General features: G+C 39.2%; 1 protein-coding gene across 8 annotated transcripts in view; it reads left to right on the plus strand.

Annotated features, from left to right (window-relative positions):
- cnot4 (CCR4-NOT transcription complex subunit 4) overlaps positions 1-14165 on the plus strand; it is a 123470-nt gene that overhangs the window by 45119 nt on the left and 64186 nt on the right. For 5 of the 8 annotated variants that reach the window (XM_033037745.1, XM_033037750.1, XM_033037751.1 and 2 more), the window contains exons 2-7: positions 3491-3712; positions 4370-4567; positions 5407-5493; positions 7316-7417; positions 8857-8982; positions 13353-13486. In XM_033037745.1, coding sequence (XP_032893636.1) covers positions 3539-3712; positions 4370-4567; positions 5407-5493; positions 7316-7417; positions 8857-8982; positions 13353-13486 — 821 coding nt within the window. In that variant the 5' untranslated portion in view covers positions 3491-3538. The remainder of the gene's footprint in view (positions 1-3490; positions 3713-4369; positions 4568-5406; positions 5494-7315; positions 7418-8856; positions 8983-13352; positions 13487-14165) is intronic. The other 3 variants (XM_033037752.1, XM_033037747.1, XM_033037749.1) reach the window with 1 other exon arrangement.

The raw sequence follows: 14165 nt of genomic DNA on the forward strand, positions 1-14165 counted from the left end.
AATGGTTTATTTTCTGTACCGCCTCTGCAAGCATAAATAAAGATATACTCCTGTAAAGGCGGGGATCTTGCATTACAGCACAGTTCCTGGTCCTATTGGAGGAAATGAAAAGAAATAGACTGTGGCTAGGGTTTACTTATTCCACTGACTGCATAGAAATGTATGATGCAATCTGCAGTTAGGGCATCAACACAATGGCCAAGAGAATTGGAGGAATCATTGTAATGACAACCAGGGAAAAAAGTGTTTCGGGTGACAAATGTAAATCATAACACCTAAACTAAACGCCTTGATGTTGCCTTATTCAAAATTGGCTACAACACTCTGTTTTTTGAGTATACTACTTGATTAATTTGTTTAATTGCAATTACTTCATGGTGAATGATTGGAACATGGAATGGTTTTGGAACACGGCCTCTAATAGTTATAAGACATTTGAATCTACATGTTTGGATCAATTAAAATTAACCACAGAAGGAGGACTTTTCAGCTGTACTTAAGATTGGGCAAAAGCTTGCACTAAGGGCCTGTCCCACTTACGCAATTTTTTGTTGCGAGGTGTCACCTTTATGGTCGTGAGTAGTTGCCCAAAGATGTACATTTTTCTGGTCGCCGCTGGATTTTCAACATTTTGAAAATGTTAGGCGACATGCTGCGACTATGACTGTTGCCGGCAGTCGCCGAACAAAAATCACGTAAGTGGGTCAGGGCCTTTACCCTTTGTCATTGTAACATAGTTTTGATGGCAAATAGGTGGATGCCTTTTTTTCTTAACCTTAAATTTCAAGTATGCTGGGACAATTATAACAGCTTTCGATCACCATTTTAATTGGATAGCAGTATAATTAGGTCACCTGAGGTAAATCTGATCGTAAGTTATTAACTCCATAGCGTTGGAGTTTTATTTCCCAAGCTGAAGATAAAGGTGAGTGGTGAGAATTTAGAAAATGTTACCTGATGTGGAAGTCCTGCCATCTGTCACCTATTGGCAGAAAGACAGACTTTTTGGCCAAAGTGACATTTAATGACTTCTATTCATAGACAACAGCTCTACTCAGACTGCTATTCATAGACTACAGGTCTCCTTTCAATACCATTATTCCATCCAAGCTCATCCCCAAACTCGTGTAACTCGGGTCAGCACTCACCTCTGCAACTGGATCTTCAACTTCCAGACCAACAGTCTGCAATCAGTGAGAATAGATGACAAATCATCCTCAACAAATCAGCTCAACCATCTTTGTTATTTCTTATACACCCATGACGGTACAGCCAAATACAAAAGCAATTCAATTTACAAATTCGCAGATAACATCATCGTAGTGGGACAGATATCAAATAATGATGAGACTGAGTACAGGAAGGAGATTAAAAACCCCTATAACCTGGTCCCCAGACAACAACCTTTCCCTCAATGTCAGCAAGATAAAGGAAGTTGTGATCGACTTCAGGAAGTGAAACACTATACGTAGCCCAGTATGCTGGAGCTGAAGTAGTGGTGGTTGAAAGCTTCAAGTTCATTTGAGTAAATATCACCAGCAACTTGTCCTATTGGCCATATTCAAACAATGGCCAATACCTCTACTTCCTTAGAAAGTTTAGGAGGTTTGGCATGTACCTAACAACTCTTCTCGACTTCTGCATCTATGTCGTAGAAAGCATTTTTTGGGGCGCATCACAGCATGGTTTGGGAACGGCTCCATCCAAGACTGAAGGAAATTGTGGACGCAGCTCAGACCATCAATCAAACCAATCTCTCTTCCATCGACTCCATCTACACGTTACACTGCCGTGGCAAGGTCACCAGTGTAATAAAGGATAATCAGAAGTCTCACCCTGGTCACTCTTCACCCCTCCTATCAGGCAAGAGGTACAGAAGTGTGAAAACGCTTACCTCCAGATTCGGGGAATATTTCTTCCCAGCTGTCATTGGGTGACTGAACCATCCTGTCACCAACTAGAGTGGTGCTGATCTACCATCTACCTCTTGGAGACTATTATGCTATCTTTACTTGGACTTTTCTGGACTTTATCTTGCACTAAACATTATTCCCTATATCTATACACTGTGGACACCTTGATTGTAATCATGTATAGTCTCTCCACTAACTGGATAGCATGGAACAAAAAAAGCTTTCACTGTGAATTGCTGCAGTGTGTTATGTGCAGGTAGTTCTGCTAAGATGTGTATTTTCACAACACCAATAGGATATGATGCAAGGGATGAATTGGGGAATGTTATTTGCATTACACTGGCTAAATTGGTTTTCACATTGTTTCATTCGGAAGCTGGAGAACAACTTAAGTTTGGAAATTGACGAGCAATGAAAGCTATGTTGGGGAAAATGTCCAAGGGATAAAACCTGTTTCCATATAACCTTGCAGTTATCAGTGTCTCAATTTCACCTAAGATGGTTATTGAAGTTGACAAGCAAAGACGTCTATTGGCAACTTGTGCAATGTTAAACAATTTAAAATATATTAAATCATTTTAAATGTAGTCTTTAGTATTTTAAGCTTGCAGCAATAAAGTATTAAAATTTAAAATATCTTTTTTTTACTTTGAAATCCTGCAGGAAAATAGCTTTGTTGCGTCTGAAACTGTCTTGGTCCTAATCCACTTCTCCAGAAATTGTATAGTACATGCAAGATGTTTCTTAATCCAAATCCAACATCCTGAAAGCAGCAATACCGAAGACTACTTTAAATTGGTCATTCATGCTACTTGGCTATAGTGGACAGTCAGGGCAAAAAGGAAAACTGTTCACCCCCCCCCCCCCCCTCACCACCACCACAGCCTGTTAAAATGATGGTTTACTGTACAATATTCCAAATGGGGTGAGGTATTGCTGGGTGTGCTTTCTTTTAGTCTGGGTACCTTGCATTGGGAGTAATTTCATTTATTGAATTGTACAAAAGTAACTTTTCTGTTATTAGTGCAAGATCAGTGTTTGTGGAAACAAATTTCATCATGAATCCTAGAAATTATAAGATTTATCTCTCAATTATCAAGCTGCATTGAGCATTTCAGGTTTCATTTCATAAAACGGATATCAGTAAAAAGTTTAGACACTGCTATTTTAGATTCTCAACCATTGCAAGGATGAATTAAGAAGCAATGTATTTATGGACAAGAGGAAGAAGATTGAACTTTATTGTCTTCCATCACAGTGAGGAATGTGGGATCCACTGTGATGGATGTTTATGCTGACTTTTATGTGGTTGTGTGTCTTGTTACTTTTCACTTAGTATGGCTGTATGGCAACACAAATTTCACTGTACCTTAATTTGGTACATGTGACTATAAACTGACCTTGACCTAGTTAAGTGCACAATTGTGCTGCTAAATCAACACTTGTCACAAATTTGTTACTTTGGATATGATTTGAGTAAAATGTACAATTGTAAATTTTTTTGAAATGTTATTTTTAAAAAGTAATTGTGCAAACATGCTCCCCAAACACTAACTTTTTTTTCTTGAAACACTCAGATTTGCACAGTTTCATTGGTGAAGTTGAATATCCTGTGCATACTGGAGATGTCTCGCAGCCCTGACATGAAGGAGGACCCTGTCGAATGCCCACTCTGTATGGAGCCTCTTGAAATTGATGACATCAACTTCTTCCCTTGCACATGTGGTTACCAGATCTGTCGTTTCTGTTGGCACCGTATACGCACAGATGAGAACGGCCTATGTCCAGCATGCAGAAAAGTAAGTTTGTTTAGTAGAAGCCACTCTCCAACCATAGCAATTTGAGATTCTGATTGTGCTATCATGGTCATCCCCTCTTAACATATATAAAAATAGAACTGTTGCCTTTATACTTATCTCTTATGCAAGTGAAGTAGTTTGGCAAAAAGGTGAGAAATTAATAGCAAATCTATGAGATAATGGCTGTAGTTAAATCAAAGGTAGCCCTGGATTGCTGGAGAAATACATACTAATGTAGTTATGATTTACTGGATACCATAGGAGTTTCGTCTTTGAGGTTATTTTGGGCTGGTAACTCGGACAACTAATAACGGGAACCTTGCAAAATCCCAAGAATGAAGAGGGGTGAAAGGATGTTCCTCCAGTGCCTGAAAACCATTTCTTGAATGATCCCTTTCATGTGTGATTGAAACTGATATTTCTTGAAAGGGCCCACATGTAATTAAATTATTGAATATTTTGAATTCGAAATGCTTGAGGAGATATTTGACTATAAAGCCTTCCCGTGAGATGCTTCCCTGCACAATGTGTTTGGATGAATAAATCTTTTCCAAATGTTTTTCTCTGGGTACAAAACGGCTCATTGAGCAATGGGTTTGTTCCTTTCTAATCATGTAGACTGTATTTATGTCTCTTTCTTCTCCTCCTCCCCCCTAGCCTTACCCTGAAGACCCTGCTGTCTACAAACCACTCTCTCAAGAGGAGCTACAAAGGATAAAAAATGAGAAGAAACAGAAACAGAATGAGCGGAAACAAAAAATCTCAGAAAACCGCAAGCATTTGGCTAGTGTGCGTGTTGTACAGAAGAATCTAGTTTTTGTGGTTGGTCTATCACAACGGCTAGCAGATCCAGAGGTAAGCCAAAGTTATTTTGCGTTTTATGTCATGGTTTTCTCAACCTCTGAGTTTTCTAAAATACATAATATTTGAGAAAGTACATTTCAAATTCTTTTTTTTGAATGTGGGGAAACTGACCCACTAATTTGCTCAAAGGAATCATCAAACCATATGATTTTGCTGTTGTCCAGTTCAGATGTTAACTTGTGGATAAATATGATGAAACTACAGCATATTACACATGCCGGGGCTGATAGGGTAATAATAGTCAGGTTTAATCTAACTGCAAAAATTGTATAATGTCAAATTAATGCCAAGGATGTCTTTACAATAGCTTTTTGAGTATCATCTTTAACATTTGCACTGTTCAGCTGATTGTTTATTTTGACCATCTTTCGACAGTTGTTCAATTTGGTCTAAGTATTTGTTTTCAGGTCCTTGCAATCACCAAAATATACAACAAACCTGTCCACATGTTGGTCTCTGCATATTAAAATTGTTACTGCAAAAAAATTGTGAACAAAAAAATGTAATAATCAATTGGGGACAGTTGCATTGAGGCAATATTCACCCATGAGACCATCATACAAATTTTATTTTGTATTTATTGTGAGCTGGACAATTTTGAATAATATCCTCCCAAACGTGTATTTTAGCAGCTCAGCATATGATGAAGCTTCTACCACATGTTGGCTGACTAAAAAAACTGCAGATAATTCCTTGTCGTTGGCCCATCTTGGTGTTTGTTGACACTTTATTGCTCAGAGAATTGGTTTTGTACTCTTGTTGTTTAAACTTTTACATGAATCTGAGATTTTGAATTGAATCTCGGGCTAAAAATTGTACTTTTTTATCAGGTTTTAAAACGGCCAGAATATTTTGGGAAGTTTGGTAAAATACATAAAGTTGTCATCAACAACAGTACATCATATGCAGGTTCACAGGTAAGGTTACACAACATTAGCTAATTTATCTGTTAATTTTCTCCTTTATTTACTTCCTTTGGTATTTAGTACAGTCTGCCAGAATATGGCTGATAGATTTGCTGAACTCTGAGCCCACTTTTTTCATTCAGGGGTAATATCTTACTTTGAATAAAATGCATCTATGTGGCAAATGTCGGAGCGTCAATATATTAGAAACGTTGGTAAATATGTAATGGAATTGCACTTAAAAATATTACATGATTCATGCAATGAAAAAATAATACCAGGTTTTCTGGAGACATGATACTGCAGATGATGAAATCTAGAGCAAACAAAAAACTGCTGGAGAAACTCAGCGGGTCAGGCAGTATTTGTGGAGGTCAAGGAATAGTTGATATTTCGAATCAACACCCTCCAACAGGACTAATGCAGGCTCTTGATCCAAAACATTGATCATTCCTGGACTTCCACAGATGCTGCTTGACCTGCTGGATATTCTTAAGTTAGGCAGTATATGTGAATAAAGGAGTTACTGTTTCATGTTGATGCCCTGTAGTTTAGTTTAATGTGGAGATATAGTGTGGAAAAAGGCCCTTCGACCCACCAAGTCCACACCGACTAGTAATCCCCGCACATTAACACTATCCTATACGCACCAAGGTCAATTAATTATACTGAAACCATTTAACCTACAAACCTGTATTTCTTTGGAACATGGGAGGAAACCAGAGCTCCTGGGGAAAATCCACGCAGGTCATGGGGAGAACGTACAAACTCCATACAGACAGCACTCGGAATCGGAATCGAACTCGGGTCTCTGACACTGTAAGGCAGCAACTCTACTGCTGTGCCACCGTGTAGTCGGCATATTTCCAAATATGTAAAACGTTAACCCATTATCTTTTTTGGCAAATGCTGCCTCACCATAAATTCCTGTCATATTCTGGTTTTGTTTCCTATTTCAAGCATTTGCAGTTTTTTTTGGCTTTAATCTCATCAATGAGGTCTTACTAAATATGATTAATATGCATCATCTGAATTCGAGCAAATTAGCAGATAGATTTTCTGGAATATCAGAAGAGGATTGCTGTCCCTGAAGTTCAAAATGTTGAAAGAAGGTGTGATAGAAAATCATGAATAGTTCAGAGTCAGTAAATGCTTCCTTTGGCAGAAGAACCATTAACCGAAAGGCATAAATTGAATGTGTGTGTGTGTGTGTGTGGCAGAAAAAGCAGGCCGACTGTGAAGCATTTACTAGAACAACGTACCTGTAGTGCACTTATTGATATTGTGGAGACAAGTTCATTAGCAGCACAATGGAGTTCTGAATGAATACGTTGATGGAAAATAGTTATTTTAAAACAAACCTCAAGGAGCTGGCCTGTGGGATTAATGGATTGTGATAAAATGGCAACGATCAGGAGGATACTATTTGACCCCATGATCATCTTGGCGTCCACAAGGGCAGTGGAGCTATTCCACCTGTCCTGCACTTTGCCTGCAGCTCTGTCATTTTTATTGCTTTCTTACCTTTGACCCCATCCTTTATTATGATATTTAAATCTGCAGCTCATTTGTATTAATTGCATTTTGTGGATTTGCACACACTGGCTCTGGAGCTCTCCAAGATTCTTCCATTGCTTCTTGGTTCTCTTCCAGTTAATTCTCCATTAGTGTTGTATTCAAGTGCCAAAGAGCCAGCGCAGGAACAATCTGGCAATTTGACTCCATCAGTATTATATCATCTAATGCTCTAATTATTGCTGCTTTGTGTGATTGTGAATGTTTAAAAGCAGGATTTTTTTTTTCCTTGGTGCTAATTAAATTGTGTTTCTTCAAGGGTCCCAGTGCTAGTGCTTATGTAACCTACATACGGTCTGAAGACGCACTAAGAGCAATACAGTGTGTAAATAATGTGGTGGTGGATGGCAGGACACTTAAGGTAAGGAATTGCTTTATGGCCTCCTGCTTTAAACATTAATGCATGTTATATTTTGAGATCTGCAAGGGTCCTTGTATTGTATAACTGCAGTGCAAACAACCCAACACAAAATGAACTATCAAATTGTGAAATAAATAAGCAAACATGCATTTGCTGAGATAAAGGCCATATGGTAAAGAGCAGAATGGTTTCCAATAAAGATTTATGTACCCACGTCATTGCCAAAGCACAATTGTCTGCTTTGAGTTTTGAGCACTATTTGAGTATCCTGTGGTGCTCACAAAAGATAAATTGCCAGTTTTGCTGGTTATTGAAATAATTTCCAGAATATTACTTACAAGGCACTGTAAATTGGCATGTCGATAAAATTTACCCGTGTAAGTTAGTCATAAGTCTCTAAGTTTCTGTAGTGTATCATGGAATAGAACACCAATAGATGCCACTTTTCCCCAAGGCCCTACAACCTCGGGTATTCATCTAATTCACTTTGTAAATTTTTAGAATTCCATGTAAATCATATGTATAAACTGTTAATATGTTAAAAGATTGATTCTCCTAATATCTGTTTGAGATGTTAGAAGCTGTTATGGGTTAGTCTAGCTTTTATTTTAAGTGAAAGAAGAAATACCCTGTCGAAGTATCCTTTCAAATTGTTTTTAGTCATTTGAATTTGGTATTTGCATGTTTAAATAAAGATTTTGCATCAAAACCCAAATCTGTGTTGTATATGGTTCAGTCTCTTGTTCTGCGCAAAAAAACCCATCTTCCTAAAAATATAGTTATTCCTGAAATGAAACGGCCGCCTCGACCCGAAACGTCACCCATACCTTCTCCTCAGAGATGCTGCCTGTCCCGCTGAGTTACTCCAGCTTTTTGTGTCTACCTTCGGCCAAGTCACTGATCGCTTGACCTGTGCCCAATGGGGGAAATAGTGTTATGATGATCAACTCGCTTCCGTAGAATGAGCATGCATCTCTTGGCAAGCGCTGAACCTTGAAGCAGCTGCGTAACTGCAAACTATTAACACTATACCAAACAAAGACCAGTAATGCAAACCTGTATCATTTTTACTGTGTTGACAATTTACTAGCAATAGACAATAGGTGCAGGAATAGCCAGCACCGCCATTCAATGTGATCATGGCTGATCATCCCCAATCAGTACCCTGTTCCTGCCTTCTCCCCATATCCCCTGATTCTGCTATCTTTAAGGGCCCTATCTGACTCTCTCTTGAAAGCATCCAGAGAGCCTGCCTCCACCTGCCTCTGAGGCTGAGAATTCCACAGACTCACAACTCTCTGTGAGAAAAAGTGTTTCCTCATCGCCGTTCTAAATGGCTTGCCCCTTATTCTTAAACTGTAGCAGTTTCTTGATTGATCTTAATCATGTAAGAGTTGCAGCTGGGTACAATGACTGACTTCATTTTTCTTTCTCCCAAGGCATCTTTAGGCACAACAAAATATTGCAGTTATTTCCTAAAGAACATGCAATGTCCTAAACCAGATTGTATGTACTTGCATGAACTAGGGGATGAAGCAGCCAGCTTTACGAAAGAAGAGATGCAAGTAGGTTCACCATCTTTAAGAAAATGGGTGATGTTCTCATGAAGTCCACTAAAAATCAGACAAAATTCAAGTGATGGAAGTCTGTAATGGTGGGGGTATATACAGCAGGTCAGGTAGGACCTGTGGGGGGAGAGAGAAAGTATCACAATTTCAGATTCTGGGCATTTCCAGCCATATTTTTATTTCTTCAGGACAAGTATTTGTCTGACAAGGTCCCTGTTTTGAAATTTAAAAAAAGGTATTGTATTTCTGTCATTATCTTAATTTACTGTAGGAAAAACATGTAAACTTTTATCCATACAATACAATTCAATTTATTGTCATTTTATTGTATTGTATGGATAAAAGTTTACATGTAAACTTTTATCCATCATATGTAAAGTTCAATTTGAACAATGTGAGGCTTAGAATTGTATGCTGTTTTGTAGATCATAAAGGATCAGTGACCTATCTAAGAAAAGGCTAAGATTACTCACCCAGCAAAATCAGTTATATCTGAATTTCACTATCCTTTATTTCTTTTGAAATTTGTCTTTCTGCAATAATATAATCCTTTATCAATTAAATAATATATCTTTCAAAATTAGAGTAAATGGTGAACTGTTTCCTCCAGACAAAAATAAGTTTATTGATTTTAAATAACTAATTTTTACATTGTTTGAGATTTATTCTGGTAAAACAAAGAAAGACCCTGAGATGTCAATTTATAATAAATTGCAGTTTATGAATTTTGGTTTAGAATTGCTTTCAGAGCCATCCTTCAGATTTGAATGTGAAGTATAAGCAATAGGTCATACTTGCTCATATGATTATATTATCCTCTGATAAGTAATTTGGACTAGAGTGCCCTCAAGTGGACACCTGTATTTCTTTTTATCAGTCTTCTGTGCGTAGATTTTTTTTTTAAAGACAAGACAATGCATATTCAGAATATCTTGTTTAGCTGTTGTTTTCGGGGTGTACATTTACAAATTTGAGAACATTTGAATTAATGTCAGCTGTTGCAGATTAATATGTTTTCTTGATTTGAGATGTGAATCAAAATTCATTCAGTGCATGTTGGAACTAGCTGATTATTTTCCTTGATTTGTATGTGTGTGTGTGTGTGTGTGTGTGTGTGTGTATGTTAGATTTACAAACTATTGTAAATTTTCACTTCAAGTGGATGAGCTTCTTTCGACATAAGATAGTACAGCACAGGAACGGGTCCTTTGGTCCACAATATCTGTGCTGAGCATGATGCCAATTTAACTTAATCTCCCTGTGTGCTTGATCCATATCCCTCGATTCCCTGCGTATCCATGTGCCTATCTAAAAGCCTCTTAAATACAGAGTATCTGCCTCTACGACCATAAGACTTAAGAGCAGAATTAGGCCATTTGGCCCATTGAGTCTACCCTGCCATTCCAACATGGCTGATCTGTTTTTCCCCTTAACCACATTCTCCTGCCTTATCCCTGTAAACTATGATGCACTTGCTCATCAAGAACCTATCAATCTTTGATTTAAAAATACCAATGTCTTGGCCTTCACAGCTGCCGTAGCAATGATTTCCACAGTTGTACCACCCACCAGCTAAATAAATTCTTCCTCATCTTCATTTGAATGTACATCCTTTTATTCTGAGGCTCTGCCCTCTAGTTCTAGACTCTGCCATTACTGGAAACATCTTCCCACGTCCATTCTATCTAGGCCTTTCATTATTTGGTAGGTTTCAATGACATTCCCCTCATCCTTCTAAACGATCAGAGAGTACATGTCCAGAGCCATCAAATGTTCCACATGTTAACTCTGGGATCATTCTTGTTAACCTAGATGTGTACTTTACGCACACAAATAAGAGATGAGTCACTTGGGCATATGTTCAGCACAAACCAACATGAACAGTTATTGTTTCCTGAGCTGTTTTATTTCAAGTGAAGCAGCATTTATGCCACATACCATGGATGGGAAGGGTCTGAAGAGGGGCCTCGACCCAAAACGTCACCTATTCCTTTTCCCCAGAGATGCTGTCAGACCCGCTGAGTTACTCCAGTTTTTTGTGTCTACCATGGATGGGATGTATATTCTCAAGCAGATAAACATTACTGGTGTTTAGATTAGATTAGATTAGATTAAACTTTATTAATCCCCTTATTCAGGGGAAATTCTGATGTCCTTGCAGCACACTAATAAAAATACAACATAGCATTCAAAAAGAAGTTCAACACAAAAACATCCCCCCACAGTGATTCCCACTGTGGGGGAAGGCACAAAGTCCAGTCCCCATCCTCATGTCCACCCAAAGTCGGGCCTATTGAGGCCTCCACAGTCGCCGCCACGGCGCCCGATGTTCTCGCCGGGTGATGGTGCTCCGGCGTCGGGAGAACTCCCAGCGGCTTGGGGTGCCAGGAACGGCCGCCTTCCCACCGGAGCCCGCGGCTTCCAAGCCAACAGACCGCGCCGGACGGAGCTCCGCACACTGGCGATCTCAGCAAGAGATCCCAGGCTCCGGGATGTAAAGTTCAACGTCGCAGCTGGCCGCTCCACAGAACCGCGGATAAATATTACTGGTGTTTAATGAACAGCACCATTAAAAACTAGGACAAATCCAACCCAACTAATTGCCATTGCTCTTTATTCTTTTGGGGATGTGGATATGTCTGCAAGGTCAGTGTTTATTGCCCATCATCAATAATGTAATGAATCTATATGATTATTCCCAAAGTAATGGGAATTGTAGTTAATTGTACTACCAAATGAGACTCGCCCAAGATTTCAATTCCACCAAGATCACTTTATTCCAGACCTCATTATATCCTTGGTCTCAATAATGACCAACTTGCTTGGTTCCAGAAATGAGCGAATGTCCTTAACATGAAAGCAACATTTGACCACAGACAAGATCAAGAGCCCAGTTAAAACTAGTCATACAATGCACCAAGGAAAATGATTGTGGTCATTGGTTGATATGATCAGCATGACATGAGTTGGTTAGGGCAGTGACTAAGTACATACTGCCTTTAACTAATTTGTTATTACTGAGATATTTTTGGTTACAAGATCTGAAATGAAGTTTACTGAGCTTTGCATTAACATTTGAAACTCTGATAACACAATTTGTAATAACCAAGGCAATATTTAGACCTACCAATCCCAGGCTGTAACTATGAGCACTATATTAGTGTCGCCACCATCGATGATATTCACTTGCTTTACTCTTGCTATATTCCCCACCCTCATAAATTAATGTTACCTGTGGCTCAATTATGAACTCTGAGCAGCCAAGCAAGCTATTTGGAAGTTGGATATTCTGCAAAGTGATTGACTACCTAACTCTCAAACCTGTCCATTAAGGGAAAGGCAACTGTCAGGATTGTAGCCATCATTTACCTTGAGTGCCCCTCAAACTATATGAGACTCTTAAGGAATGGAGTGTACAGTTTGTAAAGTCTGGGGAAGTATCCCCAAGCCCCATGAACTCGAGTGGAAATCACAGCAAGTCCATGGCAATGCCACTACCTAAAAGTTGCCCATCAGGTCTCACTCCATCCTGACTTAGAAACCTCATCTTGTTCGTTCACTGTAATTGGTTTTATCCAGCAAATTCTGGAGCTATAACATACATCGGACTGACTATTTGGAGCTATTTAAGAATGTGGATCACTGCTGCCACCTTCAGGTCAATGGGTGATGAGCGATTAAATTCTAGCCTCACTAACAATGCCAATTGAAAAGTTTAATTATCATATGTATCAAGTGGATGGAATGAAGACTTAGCAGCTCTTGATGATTTTGGAGTGCTGTGGAAAGCAGTTTGGTTAGAAAATCAGTTCACACACAGAAAGTGGTGAATCTGTGGAATTCACACAGAGAGTGGTGAATCTGTGGAATTCTCTGCCACAGAAGGTAGTTGAGGCCAGTTCATTGGCTATATTTAAGAGGGAGTTAGATGTGGCCCTTGTGGCTAAAGGGATCAGGGGGTATGGAGAGAAGGCAGGTACAGGATACTGAGTTGGATGATCAGCCATGATCATATTGAATGGCGGTGCAGGCTCGAAGGGCCGAATGGCCTACTCCTGCGCCTATTTTCTACGTTTCTATGTTTAAACTGAGTGAATACTTTTTGAGGTCAAACAGCTTATTCCTCTTCCAATTGATATCTTGATATGATCCTTTCATTCTGGGGTGGGGAGTTAAATCCTTTACCTAACCCCCCCCCCCCCCCCCCCCCACACACACACACACACCCCACACCCATTCTCCCCATTGTAATTAATTTTATAGTGAGATCAACCTCATTATCTTAGTCATGGGTATGAAATGCTCATGTGCTTTGTGCTATTTTACTGTCCTTGCACTCCTTAATTTGCATTTAATTTCCTCTACAGGCAGGGAAACATCAAGAATATGAACAGAAGCTGCTCCAAGAACTTTATAAAATGAATCCCAACTTTTTACACCAGTCGTCCAGCACAGTCGACAAAAATAAGAACAAAATAGTTACACAGCAGAGGTATGATGCGTAAGTACAGTACTGGCCTGTTGCAATGGCCTGCATTTTTTTTCTTTGTATTTATGTTAATCCACAAGCATTCCTTCCTTTCCTGCTCGGATACTTTGGTCCAATTTAGTCTTGACTGTAGCTTAAGTACATCACTTTACTCTAAACTATCTCATAAAAGTGCCTTTTTGTGATTCTTAAATTTATAAACTGGTCTGATCTGTTTTTTAAAATAATTAGCCTGATTATGATGGACAACTGTTTAAGAAAGAACTGCAGATGCTGGAAAAATCGAAGGTAGACAAAAATCCTGGAGAAACTTTGTGGGTAAGGCAGCATCTATGGAGCGAAGGAATAGGTGACGTTTCGGGTTGAGACCCTTCTTCAGACTGATGTGGGGGTAGGGGGGGTGGGAGAAGAAAGGAAGATGTGGAGACAGTGGGAGAGCTGGGGAGGGGAAGGAGGGAGAAAGCAAGGACTACCTGAAATTGGAGGTCAATGTTCATACCTCTGGGGTGTAAACTGTCCAAGTGAAATATGAGGTGCTGCTCCTCCAATTTGCGGTGGGACAACTGGTATTGTAGATAACTGATACTGCTGTATTCATGTTGTGGATTCTGTTAGGCCATAGTTCTTGCTTGATTTCTGCTCCCCTTACCACAAATTATGGCTAAGCACTTTGTCTGAACCATCATCCTTT

Source organism: Amblyraja radiata, chromosome 19 (genome assembly GCF_010909765.2).
Source record: "Amblyraja radiata isolate CabotCenter1 chromosome 19, sAmbRad1.1.pri, whole genome shotgun sequence".
Taxonomy (NCBI): domain Eukaryota; kingdom Metazoa; phylum Chordata; class Chondrichthyes; order Rajiformes; family Rajidae; genus Amblyraja; species Amblyraja radiata.